Consider the following 20797-nt stretch of genomic DNA (forward strand, 5'->3'; position numbering starts at 1 on the left):
TTGGAATTCGAAGACCAGTCACGGCGGCCGAGTTGTTGAAGCGACTTTGACAAGTGACTAGGCTGCTATACTCAGCGCCTTAGCGCACGTGAATCGCCGTGATGCCTCGCTGAGCTGTCCGCTGCCGAGTGAGATGCTGATTTGCAACCACCGGCACACGTATCCCTATGCAGAATGCTTGATTTGGTAGGACAGGGCAGCAAGGGGGAGCGGCGTGCCGTTTATTCATCGGAAACCGAGGACGAGACCTATCCCCCTTTGACGGAAGGTTGGGATGTACCCAGTAAGGTCGAACAAGCCGACGGTTGGAGCAGAATGGGGTCGACGGGGAAGATTAAACTAGCTCCAATGATAAAAGTCGAATATCCCTGATCGGAAAATTGTACTAGAGGTGCACAGCCCCCTTAGGAGTTGAGATAGATGCGCTTGTTCTCGACATTTGCTGGCCGGTCATGCAAGGATAGCTCGAGGGGCGTACTATCTCCAGACCCTAGGCGACGTGTCAGTGATGACGATCATGACAGCGAGCGGTCAACATAGCCGGTGGTGGAAAGCAGAGCACAAGATCCAAATCAGACCAAGTTGTTGAGGTGAAGACCGGATATGGGAGGTTGAAGTTGTTGGAAGATATGAGCCAGCAGGTCGATCACGTTGCGCAATGATTGGTAGAATGTGGCTGAAGGGGTCATGCGGGTGTGGGGATGAAAGAGAGGCGCTCCCTCTTGGAATGTCCTCCTGCGGCCACCGGCCATCAAATATCCCCAGAACAAGATAAACATGACTGGTTTGTCTTCAGATAAGCCGGACTGAGATTTGCATTGCATCATTCACTGCAGTCCTTAACAAATGGGATGGATGCCATTTCCCTCTCTGCGGCGGTTGTAACACAGGGGTATGGCCAGAATCGGCAGAGACCATATTATGAATAATGGATATAGAGTCATAGGGTCATAGTCTGACAATGAACCGAGTTTCTCGTCACTCTCCGCATTTTTGATCCACGATTCTCGAAATGCGGTAGCACAGCGTGCCAACACCCAGAGGTATGACTCGAGGCCGTGTTCAATCGCAGGGATGAAACTGTCCAGTCGAGCGGAAGCCGAGGAGATAAAAAGATGATGATAGCAAGGTCGAATATTATTGCTAACTGCCAGAATTGTCGACGTGCGTATCAACTCATTGAAAGGTGTGGGAAATTGGTCTGAGATAGCTTCCACCTCATCGCTCGAGCTGCTGCCCTGGCCGAAGCATTCGCGGTAGGTCCGATTCTAATTGGCAGTCTCATCGATGTCTGTTGACTGCTGACTCCTGGCTTCAGTCTCGAGATCCAGGTTTCGTTCCAATTCATTCCGGGGAAGACACGGCCTAAACAACGATTAGTGCTGTTAATCCCTCATCGGGCCACCCTAAAATTGGCGGTTCGGCGAGGAGTCCGAGGCAAGCCGTCTCTTCTGCCGAAGAAGCTTCTGAGATGATCGGGCTGTGAGATTTGCTTTTTGTGCTTGAGAGCAGGACAACTCTGCAAGTATTGTGTGTCCAGTGTCCACCCAGAAAGCGGTGACGAGGATCCGCATCACTTGTTCCCCGGGTTGGCCAACCGCTCCTCTCGAACTAACCGCACGCTAACCTCCCTACTAATCTTCTCCCTTTCATCATCATACTCTAATCGAGTTCACAGGCCAATCTTATCCCTATTTGAGGCGGCCGCCCGATTCCAACCTGTAAGCTGCCCTTGCCCTGGAACGTGGCTGATGTTCCTTGATCTCCTCGGTTGCTCCCAGGCTAACGCAGAAGCCCCAGTTCCTTTGGGCTTTCCTTTTTCCGCCTTAATCGACTCGAAACACCAACCACAATCCTTCTCCCTCCACACTTTTCTGCCTGCTCAAATCCCATAATCCCTGTTTCGACCGAGCAGTCCCGACCAATGTCCTCCTCATGTCAAGGCCTGCATCTGCATCTGAGAATACCCCCTCGACTCCCCCGGTGACACCTGCTACTTCTGCCCAACATGATTGCTCTGGACGCCCGAGCTATCTCCACGGCAAGCAGCGGCGCCACCGCGACGTCCGGGACCAGCTTGCTCATATCGATCCTCAACACGTTCCCTCACCATCCCGCGCTGAATCCCCCACGGCTCGTCAGTGGGCCAACCCCTCGTCCAAATCTACTCTAAAAAGAGCTACAACCGCTCCCTCGGACCCCAACCATCGTTCAGGGCTACACTATACCGGCTATAACAGCCCCCAGCTGTCTGAGAGGGACAGCATTTTTGCAACTCATTATCTACCTTCTGATAACGAAGCTGCCAATTCACCGCAACTTCCGCCCGTCGAAGTCGCCCATCATGACGCTCCTACGGACCTGACTCCTCGCTTGGACAATGCGTCTCTTTCCTCCTCTTTTACTCCCAAGGTCCTTTCCTACAATCATCGCGGCGACGGCGCCTCCATGGAAGTTGACATTCAGAGAACCCAACCGCTGCGCTCAGCTCCGCTACTTCCCTCCGACCCCCCTTTCGCGTTATCGCCCAACGACCAAGATGTGACGCTGGACGAGGGGCTTGACTTCGTCGCTAGAGGAACACACAAACACGCTTGGGACAGCACTGTACCCTACCGCAAATCATCTTTGCATCTCGCGGGTGTTAGTGCTGGTGCATCCCAAACGTCCCACCGAGGTCTTCACCCTTCGCCGCTGCTTGAGGATTCCTCCTGGTCACAACAATTGACTGTACCCCCTTCCGACAGCCGAACCAAGGGCGCCAGTTCCGGGGCTAGCACTCATCAAACACAAGGCCAACCGTCGGGGGATACCACGGAGGAAAGCAAACTTGAACGGAGCCCCAGTCGTGGTCGGCGTGGGAGGGTAGAACATTCGATTGAGGCCAACATAGCAAACGCCGAACATGCTCCTTATGTTCGTAGCCGCAAATCGAGTCACTATCTTGGGTTGTTCAAGGAAAATACAGCTACATCACCGGACCGCAAGCGAAAAGAGGATCGTGCTGCAAGGCATGATAACGCCCCCGAAGCGCATGATCAGGAGCAGCAGGCGCTCCATGCGGACCATCGTCACCCTCGGGATGACCAACATGAAGCCGACATTCCTGAGGAACCGGAGGCTCAGGTCTCGAAACGTTGGTCGCAGCTCTCCCTGGCAAACATCCCGATGATCAAGCCATTCGCGGGAAGCGAGATGCACGCTGATTACGCGAACGGACATGTTCCTACCAAGATTGAGACTAGAACACTACCTCGGAGTCTTCTTGAAGAGATTCGGAACTTTCACCATACTCCCGGCGGAGGGCGAGGCACCTCTTTTTCCAGAAGTATTCCCACTCAATACTCAGAAAGAGCGAGGGCTTTTATTCACACCGCATCGCCCTTTTCCGACACAGACCAAGAGCACCGCGTCGGCTCGGCTCCCCTTGATGAAGAGGATGACGAGCAAATTTCCTCCGCAGTATATTTCCCGCATGAGCGTGTGGCAGTTTCCGATGAGGTCGGCCCCCTTCACTCTATTAAAGAAGATCCGCGTGATTTGCAGCCATATGATGAGTCGGCAACGGAGAGTAGCCTCGTTCTAAAGCCGGAAAGACGGACTGCCCCGGATGAGCCTGAAACTAATCATGTGGATATATCCCTTCGATCTAAAAATGACAGTAGAATTCTGCACGGCGATCTTCAGGACAGGAAGACTCCAATAGAAGAGCTAAATGAGAAGTCCTTTGATTCTATGTTGCAGCGCCAAACTGAGTATTCCACTGAAGATTCCGAAGCATTCTCGGCAGATGACAGCGGGACGTCCGTTCGCGATGAGGAGTCTAGCGTGACCGATGAGGCTGAGGTAACACCAACGGCCACCCCCACGCAACGCCCACATATCCCTCGGCCTCGGCGCAAACAAGACGAAGTAACGCCAGTCGGAGCCGTCGAACTGAAACCATATCGACATCAGGTTGGCGGCCACACAACGGTGTTCCGCTTTTCCAGACGCGCTGTGTGTAAACAGCTCAATAACAGAGAGAATGAGTTTTATGAGCGCATCGAACGCCGGCATCCAGAGATGTTGATGTTCCTTCCAAGGTATGAAGTGCAGAAGTCGTGGCCAACAATCATGTATTAACGTTACTCCAGGTACATTGGTGTCTTGAACGTGACATTCTCGAAAAAGAAATCCAAGAAAGCTTCGGAAACACAGCCTGGACAATCAGATGTTGATGCTACAGACGAGCCGCAAAGCGCCAAGCGGACCGTGGCAATGGCAGGAAATAGTTTGCATGAAGCCGCGAATCCTGTGGAGAAAGAACGCATTTTCAGCCAGAAGCAAGTGACTGGTATCGTGCCTAAGGTGATACTCGAGAACAACCGTCACATCATTCCACTCGATTTATTCTCCCATAAAAGACCTCGTACGGCGGACGCTGCGGTATCTAATGGACAGCGATACACAAACGGGACGGATTTGACGAACGGGCGGAAGCATAAACACGGCTCGTTGGACGAGAAGATTTCCCCGTCACCAGTCAAGAAAACCTGGGGCGCTACAACTGTCAATCGGAAGCTGCAAGAGCAGGTTCTCAGAGAGGTATTCAGTCCTCCTGCTATTCACCACCACCGGCGTCACGCACGAGGGCTTCTCACTTTGCCAAGAACAACATCTGATGGCCATCGTCGGAGCGCGAACCTCTCCGAAGGGCTCATTCCTCGCCAGCCTCGCATTATGGAACAAGTGGAAGCCCCACGGAGCCCTGCTATTGACATCGTGAAGAAAAGCGGCGATGGGCCTGCTCTATCGTCATCCGCTTCCACGGCCCTTGAGGCTTCCCAGCAGCACCTTGACTCGGTAAGGTCGGAGGAAGCTGTCCCACGCTCTACCTCAGTGTCACGAAGCAGAACCGTTCGACGTCGGCACTCCGGGAGTGGCTTGCAGAGACGGGGAACACTGGACTCCGACAAGAGCGGCGGTGATCTCATGTTCTTCGAGGATGAGGGTTACGGTGGCGATAAAGAGGACGAGATTTTTTCAATGGAAAGTGATGCGCCGACATCTTCGAGCACGCCTAACGAGGCAAGACTCTCAAGTTCTAGCCCGTCCAAAAGGAATAATTTTTCTCTTCAAGATAGGTGGGCTCCTAATCCTCCTGTCGCAGAACCTCTGAAAAGCCCTGTTTTCCCTGGCTTCAATGACAACACAAATACCCTGCCCCCGGCCAATCCCAAGGAAGCGCAGACAAGGATGGACGATCGGGTGCAGTTCTTCCTACTGCTGGAGGATCTCACTGCTGGAATGAACAAGCCTTGCGTCCTTGACCTCAAAATGGGCACTCGCCAGTATGGCGTGGAAGCCGATGAGAAAAAGAGGAAATCCCAAAGGCGCAAGTGCCAGAACACGACCTCTCAGCAACTTGGTGTTCGTCTCTGTGGCATGCAGACTTGGAATGTCAAAAAGCAGGAGTACACTTTTGAGGACAAGTACTTTGGCCGCGACTTGAAATCTGGCCGTGAGTTCCAGGATGCACTGACTCGTTTCCTTTACGACGGGATCAGCTACCTGAGTGTTGCTAAGAAGATTCCTATTATCCTTGATAAGCTGGCGAAGTTGGAGAATATGATCCGGAAACTCAAGCGTTATCGCCTCTACGCCAGTAGCCTCCTGATTCTATACGACGGCGAACAAACTCCCCAGCAGCAGAAACCCTCCCAAGCAGAGGCGACCCCCAACGACAATGTGAGGAATCATCTGCAGCGCCGTACATCTGAGGACGGACACAACAACATTGACGTTTCGTTGAAGATCGTTGATTTCGCCAATTGCGTGACAGGCGAGGATGAACTTTCACCTGATACACGTTGCCCTCCCCAACATCCGGACGATATTGATCGTGGCTACTTGCGCGGCCTTCGCACCCTGAGGATGTATTTCCAGCGGATCCTGAAGGAGGTTAGCCAGGATGAATATGTCGAGAGAGGCGAAGGTGAGGGCATGACCCTTAACCCTCGAACATCTGACGATCGCCAAACTTCTGACCGCTCTTGGGACGAAAGTGTCATGGATCACGATCCGGGAGAGGTCAGCTTCTAGGCAACCATCTCTTGTTGCCTTTAAGTTGTGCCTCACTCTGTTAGCCCCTTTTTGTTTCTTACTTTGTCCCTTTATATCTTCTTTTCTTTACGCCTCTAAGTTGGAGTTTACGGCTGTACATTTCCATCTTTTGATCCGGGCAAGGATCATCTGATGCGGCGTCAATGTTGCATGGTCACGGCTTGGGTGGTTATGATGGCTTTTCTCCTTAACGAATGTTCCCGATTTTGAGTCCATGATATCAAGAGTGCTGCACCAACCCAAGTAGAGATACGATGTATGTCCTACAACGGCGACAACGATTGATGAGTGGTCTGGCGCATTTTTACTTTCACTGGAGAACTTCTCTGTGCCTGGCGCATGGTCCAAGTTCCTGTCTTGTTTCCATTCTGGTCTTCTGCCATTCGGACAACCTGTCTTAGAATATACCATCCGGGAACTTGTTCGATTCCTGGGCCTGTTTTTCGTTGAGGGGTCGTTCTAGTGCTTGTATACATACCTGAGTCGTTTAGTAGTTAGACAAAATCGTAATCCGCCCTGATTCAAACCAACTGTTGCTATTTGTGTCGTGCCCTGTAGGTCATCGTGCATAATCCGCCCGGAACCTCAGGCATCCGTCTCACTAAGAAAAGATCCCCCAGCTTCTTCCACCTTCGGACTCCACACTCCTGTCAGCACTCTTCTTCGAATTCGATGCCTTACTCACCCATCGATCTGGATATCTCTTCGCTAGTCAATGGTGTGCCGCCATAGTTGCTGGACGTCGCATCATGGCGGCTGTCAATCAGAACATGTTTGACGCCTGCGTCGCTATCGAGCGGCCCCAAGGCCCAACCCTGCTGGTTCTACCGTTGAACCTAATTGCGCGGATTGTCGCTCGTGTACGGCCCTACCTCCTGACTTGAATTCTCGATAAAAATACACGGAACATACAGCTAACATTATCCGTCTATAGTTGGACGATCCGGGCGACCTCGCTCGTCTCTGCCGAACATGTCGAGTCCTCAACTACATGGCTCTCCCCCAGCTCTACCAAAACCTCATCCTGACCTCCTACGATAAGATCCGATACCGCGGTGATCAGCCGGAGGGAATGGGGAGCGCAAGCCCGTTTACAATGGGACTAAATGCTGTCATCACGCGACCGTACGCATCGCTTGTCCGGTCGCTGACGCTGCGGGGTAACTGGCGGGAGCAGGAGCTGGAAGAACATGCGCGCGTCGGACGGGTGCCGGACTCGTCAATGATGCTGAATATCACTATCCGGGCTGCCGTGGATAGGATGCAGGACTTGGAGGACTTCCGCTGGGAGCTTAGCACCAAGATGCTCGAGACCGTGTACCTGGGCCTGGCGCAGTTGCCGAAACTCACCTCATTGACGCTCCGGTTCCCGAGCAGTCGGCATCCGCGCCCGACGACTGTCATCCCGGCTATGCCGCATCTGCGGTACCTGAAGATCACGGACATTGACCCGCTTTGCTATCCGGACGATATCTCCACGCTGCTTTATAAGGCGCGGAAATTGAAAGACTTGAAGATGCACTGGTCGCCGCGGATGAGGAATATGCAGGAGCCGAGCGTGATGCTCCACGACTATTTCCGGAAATGCATCTCGGCGAAGCAGCCCATGGCGCTCAAGTCTATTGCTTTGGCGAACCTGTACGCGCGGCATAGTGAAGACTTCAATGTCGCGTTTGATAACAGCACGGTGGAGGAGGTGACGATGCTCCACGAGATCCGGTCGGAGCTCACCACTTTGAATACATTCGTCGATAGCACATGGCCTGCCACGCCTCCGAATAAACCGATGCGGTTGAAGAGCCTCAGAGCGAATGTCTACAACCAACGGCAAAGCGAGTTCCTTGCGAGCTTTACCGGACTCCAGAAATTATACTTGGTCGGCTCGAGTACCCTTTCCGATAGCTTGAATTCGCCGCGCGAGCTACCGGCTCCTTGCGCATCTGCTGCGACGCTCACTCCACCCTCTTCCGAAACCACGAATATGAATGGCCCCTTTTCTTCCTCTAGAGACCTCATAACAGCACCCGACTCTCCATCGAATTTACCTAGCCTGCAGGCCAGGATACGAGATGCTTCTATCAATAGCATCGTACTTAACCACGCCGCAACACTACGACACCTCCTCCTCCCAGCCCGGTGGGCGCTCTCCTCGAGTATCATAGCGCGTCTCGTCCACGCAAGTCCACAGCTTGAGCAGCTCGCTTTCGCGGCGGAAATGTCGAGCATGGACACGCTAGGTCTGCTCCTTCCCTTCCTCCGCAACCTTCAAGCACTCCGTCTTCTCGTCCCAACAGGGTCTTTGTCCGCGGGGCCAGACGAGACCCGCAATCCACAAGCAAAGCCCTCGTCGAAATTGTGCAAAGGCATGGATGGTCTAGATGCTGGCGCGCGGTCGTTGGCGGAATTCGTAGAACTAGACGATGAGATACTCATGGAGAGGCTCGGCGAGGCACTCGCTGACCAGCAGCTCTTCCAACGGCTTAAAGTCATCGGGTTCGGTCGCAAGGGATTCCTTCTAGGCGAATACTATACCGTCCCTGTGGACCGCCCGCAACCGCCGCCACAACCTCAGCCGCCGTCGCAACCACCATCACGGGGCGTCCAGTCCCAAACACCAGCCGCCTCCCGCGCTCCGAGCGCCGAGGACAGAAGCCCAATGTCTTTCGTCGATCTCGACCAGACGCAACAGCAATCACAACCACAAACAAATGGCCACGGTCCCAGCACAAGCCTCCCAAGCCCAGGCCTCAACCAACCCCCCACATCAACCTCCTCGCCGAAAATCCCTCCCCCACAGAAAAAGAACACATTCCCGCCCTCAACGCTCGGAAAACGAATGCGCGATGAAGAATCCTCCGTCGTACCCCTCGACCAACCACCAGGGCCAGGCTCCCGGTCTAACTCTGGACCCGCACCCGGCTCGTCGTCCTGGAATGATCTGAATATGAACGATTGCATGTTGCCGGGTTCGAGGAATCGCACCCTCAGACGTCGCATACAGCGTGTTGGCTGGGATGTGCTAAAGCAATGGGAGGTTTGGGGCTTGGATACGCAGGAGCTTTGAGATTTAGCATTTGGTTACTTTTTATTATACCCTAATGACATTTCCTACTCTGTATGCATGATGTTTTAGCCTGCTGGATATATATTTGATAAGGGCGTTATCGACATACCACAGAACCCGCGACTATTGAAGTATAGGAACCGGCCTATTGCCAATTTCCTTTGGAGTCTATCATTATCCTACATCTTCATGATACGCCGGATGCCTAGTATGCACGAAATATTGTGCTGGCGGGTAAAGATATATTATCGACAAGGGCGCCCTTAACACAGCATAGATCTCGCAAGGACGTAGTAGATGAACAGACGTACTGTCCAATATCTATCTATTCGAGCTCAGAAGTCATAACTTCAAAGGGCTTAAAAATAAATAAGCAATAGTCCTATACACAGTAAAAAGTATCCCGGAGAAGTCTATAAACCCACACACGGGATAAGGGTCTTAATCAGCCGGCAGAAAGTGAGAAGCAGCTTAAAATAGCGTTTGTGTCTTATAAGGGTTATTGAAAAACAGCAGAATATATCCTCTCCCATTTATGTGATTGGCTACAGTGCTCGACTTTTATGGCACTAGTTCCTTTTGGGAATAGATCGGAAATGGAAAGGTCGAGGGTCCCCCTCATTGGGAGTTGTCTTTTTCTTTTTTGTCATGATTTATTTAGTCCGCTTATTACCTGCCGCTTTTCTTGGTTCCAGCACACGAGCTGTGATCCCAGGCCCGCTTGCGCAATCGTCTATCTCCAGCTGCATTTCTGTTGGTGCTGGTAAACCACCAAGCGACACATCCGGAGGTAGCTCCACAGACTTATCTGCTCGTGTCGCGGATTTGCTTTGTGCTACTAATTTCTCAACCAAAGCCATGCGATCAGTCGTGCCGAATCAATGACCAAGGGGGGGCGGGTTGGGTTAACAGCTCAACTGCGGACTCCGAGATCATCGGGCGTTACCCGTAGGATTACGGTATGAAATGCGTCTGCTAAAGCCGCGAACAGTGGGAGTAGGTCTATTCTGAGATTGCAACCCCGCCCCACGTGCGTGTCCACAGTCGAAGTCGACAACCCTCTCACGCAGTCCGTTCTTCAAAAACAAGCCTCAACCTTCCTAGATTAGACGTAAACTGGTCTCGCCAGTCTCCCCAGACGGACGTCCCGTCATCGCCCAGTGCGAACCGCACCATTTCAGGACGCGTCGTCCATCGCTCTGGGATGAATTTGTTTGCTTGTGTGAAACAGTCTTCCCCTGTTGGTTGGGTAATTGATATCGGCGGTGCTCTTTTTGACTCGGTATGGAATAGAGAGTGACGTACGACGTCCGATGGGGAACCGAGGAGTGACAATTGTCGTCTCCGGAGGAATGTAGACACCTCCGACTGTTATGCCCTCCTTCGCACTAGTCTTTCTGTTCCCTTCAGAGGGAACGGCCGGGTAGACGGAGGGCTTCAAGGATAGCTGCCTCGAGATGCGGGCATTGCCCGGTTAATTTCCTGGCGTCTCGGACGTCGACCTTTTGGTCCTTGAGCTCGTGGTGGATGATGTCCATTTGATCTGGGTTCTTTGCGAGCTCGTAAAAGAGCGCGCAGAGTGCCTCTGCTGTTGGTTCACTGCCTGCCACCACGGCGAGAATACTGTCGCCTGCCAACCAGGATTCTTGTGTCTTATCATCTTTTGCATCTTGGATGAGGTGGTAGACAACGTCAGGGTTTTCGGATGCGCTGGCAGGCATCTGAACATATAGAAACTGGGGTTAGCACATTGGACTGGACCGCTGAGATTCCTACATCGTGCCGAGGACCGAGGACTGACCGTCATCTGCTTCCGCAGCTCGCTCTCACACCACGCCATCATGGTGAACCAGTCTTTCAGGATCCACGCCCGAGGCAACAGTCTAAACGCAATGTGGATTAGCCAAGGGGTAGGGCCCAGGGGACCTAATATTGATATTGCTCTCTGGAGGAGAACGATAAAGTGGTGGTATTTTTGATTGGAAAGCATATTGAATGATCGGTGAAGGGCAAGTTCGCCCATGCGGTCGAAACTTAGCCAGTAGAATAGATCAGTGGCTTCTGATACCCGGTCGTGCTTGATATCGGACAGGATGCAATGGTCAAGTTGGTCAATAAGGTGAAGTATCTGGGCTTGGTAGAGGGGGAGGGCTATTGTGGTTAAGTCAGTAAGTATTCTTTTGTTCTCGGTATAAGGGCTTCAAACGGTCACACCTTTAGATGAGAACCCGCGGTTCCATACTCGTCGGCGAGCGCCGTGAAGTCGTACCGCTCGGCCTTGGTGCATGTACTGAGAGGGGCACCTACGGCCATGAAGACATCAGGGCGGAATACCGTGATCTCACTCAGACCTATAAACCGGATTAATGACCTGTTGGAGTTGAAAACTGAGACCGGTGACCTGTTCGGACAGAGTCACCGTATTGCTCTTGGAGACTGGCAAGGAAAAGGTAGTTTTTGAGAGGCCGGGCTCTCCATATATGCCATTTTTTGGTGATACATGCAATGAAGGGGCCCGGGAAAGTGCTTGAGCCGGTGCAGGAAGACCCTGTATATGATAACGCTACCGAAAAGAGCGACCACATAGCAGGAGGTCACCACAATCCAGCCCAAGCTTATTCCAGTAACAAGCCCGGTGAAGCAGACAGTCAAATGCGATAGTAATATCAGGGGAGCCTGGAGATGCCATTCCCCATGAATGAACAACCCACGGTGCATCCCAACGCCAAGAGCAGCCCCAATGAGAACGAATAGGGAGTTCTGCATATTCAGGGCGCCAAGTTAGACCAGTGATGCCAGAAAGGCTGTCCGATGGAGAACGAAAAGTTATATAAGGGGTGGAATCCTCTGTCTCGTTCACGCAAGACAACAGTTTGCAAACTTACTGGGACCACGCCATGGCAGCTCCAGTACGCATTGAAATCATCGAGCTTCCCCGCTTGGTCTGGGAGTTCACAGAGAGCAAATCCGCCATTCGAAAGAGCTGCCGTCATAATGCAACCACCCATGCCATTCTTGACTGCTAAACGGCACAACGAAAGCTATCCTGACCAGGGGTCAGCGCCGCTGGGAAGACCGTCGTCTGCATAACTGCCTTGTTCTTCGCCAGCTGGCGCCGCCCGCCTCATCCTCGCCGGCCGCAATGGCTCCAATCTCAAGAAAACCAAGAAGCCTTATCGTGCACCACCAAAGGCTCCATCCACGCAGCTGGTATGACACGAAGATGCAATGGGCTGAGTAGCCGTTGAAGTCGGCTCCTGTGACACCCCGGTTCTTGCCTCAGGCTATCTCGCCAACCAAGTGCCGCTCATGGACTCGCCAGGAGACGAATGATGGCAAAGGTTTGGGATACGGCGCTAGGCTTTATATTGTACCTATTCCCATGCAAGCCATCATCGGCCTCACCGCGGCGATGCCCTTCCCTGCTGCCGATGGAGCGGGCCTCTCGGCGTATATCACCTCGAAGCCTGCGGTGACTAGGCTGTTAGAGGATATTGCGGTGGAGAATCCGTCCGTCTTTACGGCCGCTCTCAATCCAGGCACGGTCCATACGGCTATGTTTGATCAGCTGAGGGCTGATCCTGCGAAGCAGGCCTTTGATAGTGGCATGTTTATTCTACCTGGTTGACGAGCAAGGAGGCGTCATTCTGGAGTAGACGTGTGGTGTTTGCACACTGAAATATTGAGGATTTGGAATCAAGGGCTCAGGGAATACAAGATGGCTCGATGTTGACGACTGGTACTCTGGGATGGCCCTTTAGCCCGTCTAACACCTACTAGGATGGAGATCGCGATGACAATGCACAACGAATTCGTGATGCTGCAGCCAGATATGATCCTCAAAGGTGTTTCGGGGGCTGTGTCCTGGTGGGTCTAAGATGCCGATAGTTCAGGCATCTTGATCAGGTTGGTCGAAGTTCTATATCGAAGCTTAAGTCCAGTGCCTGCAATACCTGGTAATAGTTTAATGCCAGAACGTAAAACACAATGTGTCTGCACCCTAGATGAGGCTTGCCGCTTGCGTCCGGTTCAAATTGATTATACACAGAGAGTAGACGGTGAATATGCGCTCCGCAAGAGACTCTACTCCTGGCTTTGTTTAAAGCGCCGTCTTCTAAGTCCTCAGGCGTAGCTCAAGATATCAAGTACTCGGCAACGTCAATTTAGAGGACACTGTTGTCAGAGCAAGCGCCCTAAATCGCGGCCATAAGCAGTCATGGATGATAATGCTACGTAGCAGGGCAAGGCAACAATGGACCAGGAGCCCGTGTTTGCGGTTCTCAATGCTCTTTACCGTTCCAGCCGGTGTAGTCTTTACAAGAAATTCAATCCGAAAAGTATTGCTCTCGCTGGAAGTATGAGTTCTTTGGGGATAAGATTGATTTTTTGTCAGTGTAAACCGCCCAGTGCATTCATGGTTCTGCCTAATGCATGGCTATTATTTCATTAGAGTACACAGTACATGTGTTCCGCCTTCCTTTCTTTCTAGCAGCGAAGAGAAAGAGGCCATAAATTACGAACGAAGGTATCAAGAAAGACCGGGACATTGCCCGGTCCGCAGAAGAAAACAAAGATAGCTACGACAACTCAACTCAGGAGAATAATAAGTCGAGAAGTCTAAGCTTGAGGCGCGAAACCGATCTGAGGACCCTCTGAGTCGAAGACGACGTACTGGCTCTTCAGGAAAACGTCACCGAGAATCGAGAAGGGGAGGCCCTGATTATCCTGGATGCCTCCGAAGCAGGTGGAGGAGCCGTCGGTGACGGGGGCGTACTTGATGTGCTGGCCGGGGACGACGGCATCGTAGCCGTCGATGGTGATGGTGAAGGAGGGGAGTTCGGTGGAGCAAGGGAACGTCCAGCCGCCGTAGAAGGGGTTGTTGTAGGCAAAGGGGACCCGGGAGTAGTAGTCCTCTGCAATAGATTGTTCGATCATGATGAGGGTTGTGCCAGTGTCTATAGAACTATTAGAAAAGGGTTGTTAGTTCCGCAAGGGTGCTAGGCATACCGGCAATGGCGTCGAAGTCAGTCTCGCCTGCGGTGGCGGAGAACATCCAGAAGCCCTGGGAGCTGTCGACATCCGTGTAGGTGATATCGCCAGTGTACTTGTGGTCATCAATGTATCCAAAGTCGAACGATCCTGGTGCCTGATGCTTGAGGGTTACAGCAAAAAGAGGAGACTCGAGCTGTGACTTGACGCTGTCGAAGAAGGTAGATTGAGCTCTGGGTTCGACTAGGAAGCACAAGTAAGCTGATGATCTCATCTGACAATGGCTGATCTACTCACCAGTGTTAATGGAGCTAAATGCGAGTCCGAGCAAGCCGTCGTTGTTTTGATCTTCTATGAATTGTTCGCTGATGTGGGAGGCGGCCTCGACTGCCTGTCCCCGTGCAGTAACACCTCCAACAGTGACGGTATCCCGATACACCTCACCACCGGCGCTGCTACCATCACCATATGAGATTTCCCAGCTGTATCCGGACATCCTGGTTGCATTATCGGATGGCTTGTAGAGGCTGTGGCCAGCAGTTTGGGAAGCCGGAAGCTCGTCGGAGAACACCCATCTAGATAGATTAGCCTCGAACTTGCAAACAAGGCTACGGTCGAAACTCACAGATCTGCGGATCCAGTGTCGAAGTCTAGGTTAAGAGTGGTGCCACCGACGGTGACTGGAGTGAGGTACTCAATGTCGTACTCTTCCGGGGTGGTCACAGCACTGCCCTGGGCCATGGCATCCGAGAGGTGTGGGGGAACATTGCCGCCGTATTTGCGCAGCGCATTGGCGTAAATTGCTGGAAGGTTGATGGTGCGCTTAGGGACCTCCTTCAACAGCTGGTCGATTGTGAAGCCCTGGCGAGGGGAGGCCGTGGGCATTGCAGAGGCCACGGCTGCGAGGCCAAATGCCGTAGCAACTTTGCTGAATACAACCATCTTGGACTATGTGTTGATCAAAGTAATGAGAGAAGCAAGGTAATTGATTGATCTCTAATTGAAAATGTGAGAACCAAGCACATAACAAACAGGACTGGAGGCCGAGCTGCTGGCCGAGAAGAGGGGGATGGAGACGACTTTATAAACAGTGTTCCCCTCAGAGCGCGAGATAAGCAGTGGAGGAGCATCTTAATCTGCTTGACCAGCAGGTTCCACCTGAGTCGGGTTCTAGCAAGGCCCCGGAGTCCGGAGTAGCTGCTAAGGGTAAAAAGTATGCCGTACTAGGAATCTGAGAGCGAAGATCCTGCTCATCCATGAGCACGTTATCGAGATCAAGCTTGTGCTGGGTTACACCCGGGCTAGATCAAACACAAGATCGAATGGCAGTGTTGAAGGCAGGTAAACGCCCGCTTCGAGATGAGCGAGTTCATGCCAGGTACCAGCGATGCAACTGCGGAATCGGCCGCATAATTGCTTGTTCAGGGCCCAAGGAAGCTTCTCAGACGGACTAACTCGTGGGTCATCGGCGTTGAGGGCCATGCGGGGCTTCCATTTGGCCTGCTCCCACCAGCGTCATTTGCGCACATGTCCATCAACAAACAACTGTGGAGATACAAAAAAGGCCCGGATGGCGAATTGCAAAAGAAGCCGGCAGCTCAAGTGGGCTCGGACTGCGCGCTCAGGAGATGGCTGCAGCAGACTGTAGGTAAGACGAAGGATCTTCCTGCAGGTCCATGAGGAGAAGAAACAAGATGAAGTTGGACAGGTCGAGGTGGTTGGCCGCAGGTCACATGTTTGCCTGGCTGTCTATCTACCTTCCACTTCGGGCAACTCTGCAACTCATTGATCTATCCTCACAAGTCACAACAGCAGTTAAGCGCTCAAGGCATAGCTTTGACCCGACAGAATTGTACTCCATAAGCGCCCACTGTCTGAGCAAAGCGAGACTCCGTTTTGAATCATTTTGCTCTCCCGTGCCGTGCAGAAAGACCGCTAGCCGGTGGCCATCCATCGAAGTCCTACCTTCTCGCTGATTTTCCTGCACCGTTCATGACAGGAATTGATCGAGCCTGAGATATTCTCGCCCAATTGCCTCCTCCAACTGCTCGCAAAATAGGTACACTTTCATGGAATCTGATGTCAACTAGAAATGCCGTCCCTGCCGGTACCGTACCTCCATCCCAATTTCCCAAGAAAGAGGGTCTCCCCTCCCCACCGTTCGGTCCCTCTTGCCCTGAAGCATGGTGATTTGTTGATCGACCACGAGGCTAAAATGCTCTATTGGGGCGCTAACCTCTAGGGCCGCCGATCACTGCGTTGCGTACCTCCCTAGGCCTTTTCCAGCATAGCACCATCCCGACTTCCAGGAACCCGAGAGGCTGGGCGTGAAGAAACACCGAAAACTGAAAGCAATCGTCAAGTTCAACCGTCAGCCTGCAGATACAGTATTGCAGGCCTGCCATCAATGGTCAGTCTACAAGGCGCTCCTCGGTGAGGACTCGACAAATTAGAATCTTACGGTATGGGACTCGCAATCAGAAAAGATAAGAATTCCGCAAACGAAAATGATCATACCGAGTACCTTGCAGAAAGGTGGGCAGCAATCCCGAGGGGATGCGTATACTCCGTACATCTAGGGTACCAGTACCTGCAAGCTTCGGAACGCCAGCCGCATGCCCACATGCTTGTACCACGTTCCACGGGGGATTATCTCAGTCTCGCCTGGTCGGGTTGTTTCAGAAACTTTGTCTCCAGCGCACTTGCAGCTAGTGGCGTCTGTCCTACCTGACACAGCATCTGCTACCCGTCTCTACCTGGCCCGGTAGGGCTTCTAGTTCTAGGGTTCCGATATACGGTTGAACTTTACCAGCTGGGTCTTCATTCAGTACCGCGGACGCCATTTTGCTCATAGGCGACGAATACCTTAAACACAAGGCTGAGAGATAGAGAGACTATATTCACATCAAAATACATATGCATCCATAGTCCTTAGATCGTACAAGTCATAAACATGCGGTGTCCAAGCCATAACGAGAATGACAGACGGAGATATCACACACTCAATATCCATATACAGCACAAATATACAAAGCGCGCATATATTCATCAGGGAGGGTATTTAGCGTAACCAAGGCAAGAGACATAACCATGGCGAAAACATGAAAGGAAGGAGGAAAGAGATGCTGTGTTAACGGGCATCAAGCCACGACAAGAGCCACTCTACAGTACGGCAATTCCAACAACTACGGCTGCATAAACTGCGACGGCAGCCCACCCCCCGCCGAATCCAGCCCGGACACATCCGCTCCAGCACCGCCATCATACTGCTCGTTGAGCAGAACCTCAAGCATATCGAACTCGCCGACCATGGGCCCCGTACCACCAAGCCCTTGATCCACAACAGCAGCCGAAGAGTTAAAGAACTGGTCCAGCGGGAGCGCGAACCAATCCGAGACGCCGGGCTGCTCGTTCATTGAATGTGAGGGGAGGGCAGAGGATGCCGAGCCCGAGTTTGGATTTGACGTGTCTAGTTCGCCTGTTGGAGGGGTAGAGCGGGATTGGTAGAAGTTGTAGTAGACGGACGGCGGTGGTGGCATGAAGCTGACGTTGATGTTGGAGGAGTTGATGGGCTGTGCGGGGATGCCGGCTAGGGGGTCGTGGACGGAGGTCAGGGGTGCTGTTGAAGGCGGGTGGGTATCGGCGTAGCTGCTGAGTTGGTTGTGTGCTGAATGCGCGGGTGGCCAGGTGTGGTTGCTGTTTAAGCCATCCTGGCGAGCATGTGGTCCCTCTCGTGGACGAGGTGAGTGAGGGCGTGATGTTGGGGCTGAAGTTCGGTCATGGTTGGCGCTGTCGCCGTCGCTGCTGCGGTCGAGAGGGGCAAAGCGGAGGAAGCGTGTGCGAATGTTGGCTGTGAGGAGTTCCAAGAGGCGCGCAATGGCGTGGCTTAAGTGGATGTCATCGACGACGCATGTTCGGAGTGCTTCAACGGTACGGTCTTGGAGATCAAGAGAGACGCGCACGTCGTCTTCTTTCGCGCCGAGGGTGAATGTCTGACAGGGTTAACCGCAAGACCACAGCATTGAAATCTATGAAACTCACTTTGAGAAGAAAGATCATGCCGGACAGAATCCGGAAGCAGGTTCGGACGGGGGCATGTTTCAAATGGTCGCCTGGGACCAGACCCTCAAGCACTGTCGTTAGGATCTTGCGTGACGAATTAACGACCTCTTGGATAAATGGTTCATTGACACGGTAGAGTTCCATCAACACATTGAAAGACGTGTTGCCTGACGCAGACGACGGTTTATTCTGAGCCTGAGCATCCTCGTTCGACATCGTCGTCCAACGGTCGACCACTGCCTGCAGTGCAAGAGAATTGACGTATAGTCCTTTCAAAGCGTTAGTCGGTGCCGTGATACATGACAAGGAGACTTACGTGTATACTCATACTCGATGATCAGAATATGTCTCATTGCAGGGTGCACTGGGGCGGTTAGTAGTTGCCAAAAAAGACGCAAAAGATACACTTACACTCTATTGAGTCCATGTTCTGCCGCCATTCTCGAAAGAAGAACTGGAATCGATCAATTTGATCCCGATAACGACCGCTTCTAATCAAATCAGAAGTCTGCTCGCTAGACGCAAACAGGAGTTGGTTGGCCTGATACATGATCTTGGATATCCCAAGCCAACAATCATGCATTTTATCAACATCGCTAGCTTTTGAGCCGGTCGAGGGCGTGGGCTGGATGTCGTCAGCCCACTGTGGTAGCGGCAGCATAGAAGGAATGCCTAAACGGCCGCTGCTCTGCGAAATGTACACAAGGATGAGCCGACGGAGTCGACGTTTCCGCGTTTGCTCCGCCGGTGGTTCAATCAATGATTTCGCCTCGTTCTTCTGGTCAAACACACCCAGCTCGAACGCTAACGCTTGCGCGGTACTGAGCAGCATCCAAGACATCCGGTCAGAGCGCCACGCTGGCTCTAGCCACGTCTGAAAGGCTAATTTGCCCTCAGGCGCACCATTGGAGCCTCGGTGTGCAGTAGCCTCGCCATCATTGTCCAGGTCTTTGTCGTATCGACCAGTCTGGGCGTCAAGGTCGAGTAGTGCGTTCTCATCATCACCAGGAGGGAAATGTAGATTCCGTGGATGCCAATCCGTTAAGATCAGTAGTGCTTCGATCGTGCCTAAAGATCTCAAATTTCCCTTGTGATTTATCTTGGCTGAGGCAGGCGCCAAATCAAAGGACCGAGGTTTGTTAATCCCGATGCCATTTCCGCCGAATTTCTCCTGGCCCCAGAACAGACGCTCAATCATTCCACGCAGATACGACCACAGACGATCATGGATGTAGAAAGCTCGGGAATGTGCACCGTCGCCGCTCGGTTTCATGTGCCTCGATGCAGCGGTCAAAATTGTTACCGCCAGAACAGGTTCCTCGGTGAGTAGAGTACGATGCGTTGATGGATGTGAGAAATCAGGGATAACAATGGGACTGAGATGTGCGAGATGCTCATAGTAGCTAGCGCAGTTAGTACACAGTATCATTACAGACGAAACGGAAGCTTACTAGGCAACGTAGGCCATCGACTCCTCCACGGAAAGCCAACCCGCGCGGACAAAACGTAGGCGCGACCATGCTTTGACGGCATCCAGGTAGCCCGAGTCTGATGGGCGGCCAGCAGAGCCCGTCCGATTATCCGGTAGAGACTCCCCAGCTACCAACGCGCTACCCTGGTAGAAATTTCCTGTCTGCGCAGTTCCCGATCTATGCTGCCGTGAGAATGACCCGCCCGCGCTTCGTGGTGTTCCCCCTTGAGTCATGGACGACATTGGCGAAGCGAACGACGACGCGGACTGTCGCGTTGCAGCATACCGGAGGTCCTCCGTTCTCCCCGCCGCCTCTGAGAGAAGATGTAAAGCATCGTGGCTGTTGCTTATCGCAGGCGAGAGTAGCTCAACTGCAGTGCGGTTCATCATGGGCTGGTTGCCTTCATGGCTGAACCTTGAGACGGCCGAGTACACCGGGTGCCTTGTAGTCCTTACATCGGAGAACTGGGTCGTAGATGTAGATGGGTTGGGAGCGTAATGTTGGGTACCGTTACTTGGCGGTGGTAGATGGCTGTTTGGAGGGGATTTGTTCGGCCACTTTTGCTGCCCTAGACTGGGCGTATCGAATGAGGAGGGTTCAGGCTGAGGATATGAAGATGATCTCGCGCTGGGGGAAGCATCGACTTTCGCTACGGTATCTCCAATCATCATCCGCTTGTCGCGGCGAAGTACATCATCGAGGACCGGGCCTTCAACGTCCGAGGTCTTGCGTTTGCGCCGTGTGGCGGAGAACTCGCAGCGCTTACTCTCGCGCCGGCATCGTACACATGGCGGCGGGCGGGGATTATCGACACCTATGCAGCCAGAACGTGTTAGCATTCGCCCCCTCGTGTTTCGGGTACAGGCCGAGTGCCCCGCAAAAGACGAACTCACTCCCAAGGTCACATTTGACTTTGCGTTTGCGACACGGATCGCAGGCCTGGTAGCCGCGACGATGCTGGGTGTTTGAAGGCGACGGCGACCTGCGGGCGGAGGTTTCGCGAGAGTAGAGGCCATTGTCCTGCTGCCCGTCGTGCGTCGCCATCATCACAAGCAAAAACCGCCTAGGCTAGGCGCAGATGGAGTAGATGGGGTCTGTCTGGGGT

At 52.9% G+C, this 20797-nt stretch overlaps 6 protein-coding genes across 6 annotated transcripts; 3 read left to right on the plus strand and 3 right to left on the minus strand.

Annotated features, from left to right (window-relative positions):
* The first annotated feature begins 1555 nt into the window (after positions 1-1555).
* BDW74DRAFT_159846 (inositol polyphosphate kinase KCS1) lies at positions 1556-6723 on the plus strand. The gene is made up of 3 exons (XM_073725518.1): positions 1556-1721; positions 1801-4085; positions 4137-6723. Exons 2-3 carry the CDS (start codon positions 1936-1938, stop codon positions 6082-6084), a joined length of 4098 nt encoding a protein of 1365 aa, XP_073580360.1. The 5' UTR covers positions 1556-1721; positions 1801-1935; the 3' UTR covers positions 6085-6723.
* A 49-nt stretch (positions 6724-6772) lies between these two features.
* Positions 6773-9463, plus strand: BDW74DRAFT_159847 (uncharacterized protein). Its single transcript, XM_073725519.1, has 2 exons — positions 6773-6965; positions 7040-9463. Exons 1-2 carry the CDS (start codon positions 6855-6857, stop codon positions 9167-9169), a joined length of 2241 nt encoding a protein of 746 aa, XP_073580361.1. The 5' UTR covers positions 6773-6854; the 3' UTR covers positions 9170-9463.
* A 768-nt stretch (positions 9464-10231) lies between these two features.
* BDW74DRAFT_170084 (cytochrome P450) lies at positions 10232-11935 on the minus strand (the record flags this gene model as incomplete). The annotated part of the gene is made up of 7 exons (XM_073727104.1): positions 10232-10407; positions 10475-10604; positions 10666-10890; positions 10971-11320; positions 11398-11520; positions 11571-11595; positions 11717-11935. 7 exons carry the CDS (start codon positions 11933-11935, stop codon positions 10232-10234), a joined length of 1248 nt encoding a protein of 415 aa, XP_073580362.1.
* A 404-nt stretch (positions 11936-12339) lies between these two features.
* BDW74DRAFT_159849 (uncharacterized protein) lies at positions 12340-13083 on the plus strand. Its single transcript, XM_073725520.1, has one exon. It carries the CDS (start codon positions 12552-12554, stop codon positions 12795-12797), a length of 246 nt encoding a protein of 81 aa, XP_073580363.1. The 5' UTR covers positions 12340-12551; the 3' UTR covers positions 12798-13083.
* Positions 13084-13765: 682 nt separating this feature from the next.
* On the minus strand, positions 13766-15100 carry BDW74DRAFT_187257 (pepsin-like aspartic protease; the record flags this gene model as incomplete). Its single annotated transcript, XM_073731440.1, has 4 exons — positions 13766-14124; positions 14177-14401; positions 14456-14733; positions 14784-15100. 4 exons carry the CDS (start codon positions 15098-15100, stop codon positions 13787-13789), a joined length of 1158 nt encoding a protein of 385 aa, XP_073580364.1. The 3' UTR covers positions 13766-13786.
* Positions 15101-17176: 2076 nt separating this feature from the next.
* On the minus strand, positions 17177-20736 carry BDW74DRAFT_187259 (Zn(II)2Cys6 transcription factor domain-containing protein; the record flags this gene model as incomplete). The annotated part of the gene is made up of 6 exons (XM_073731441.1): positions 17177-18150; positions 18200-18489; positions 18537-18584; positions 18632-19623; positions 19672-20506; positions 20586-20736. 6 exons carry the CDS (start codon positions 20734-20736, stop codon positions 17344-17346), a joined length of 3123 nt encoding a protein of 1040 aa, XP_073580365.1. The 3' UTR covers positions 17177-17343.
* Positions 20737-20797: the final 61 nt, after the last annotated feature.

The sequence above is a fragment of the Aspergillus multicolor genome, assembly GCF_047715735.1.
Source record: "Aspergillus multicolor strain CBS 133.54 unplaced genomic scaffold BDW74scaffold_29, whole genome shotgun sequence".
NCBI classification, from domain to species: Eukaryota; Fungi; Ascomycota; class Eurotiomycetes; order Eurotiales; family Aspergillaceae; genus Aspergillus; species Aspergillus multicolor.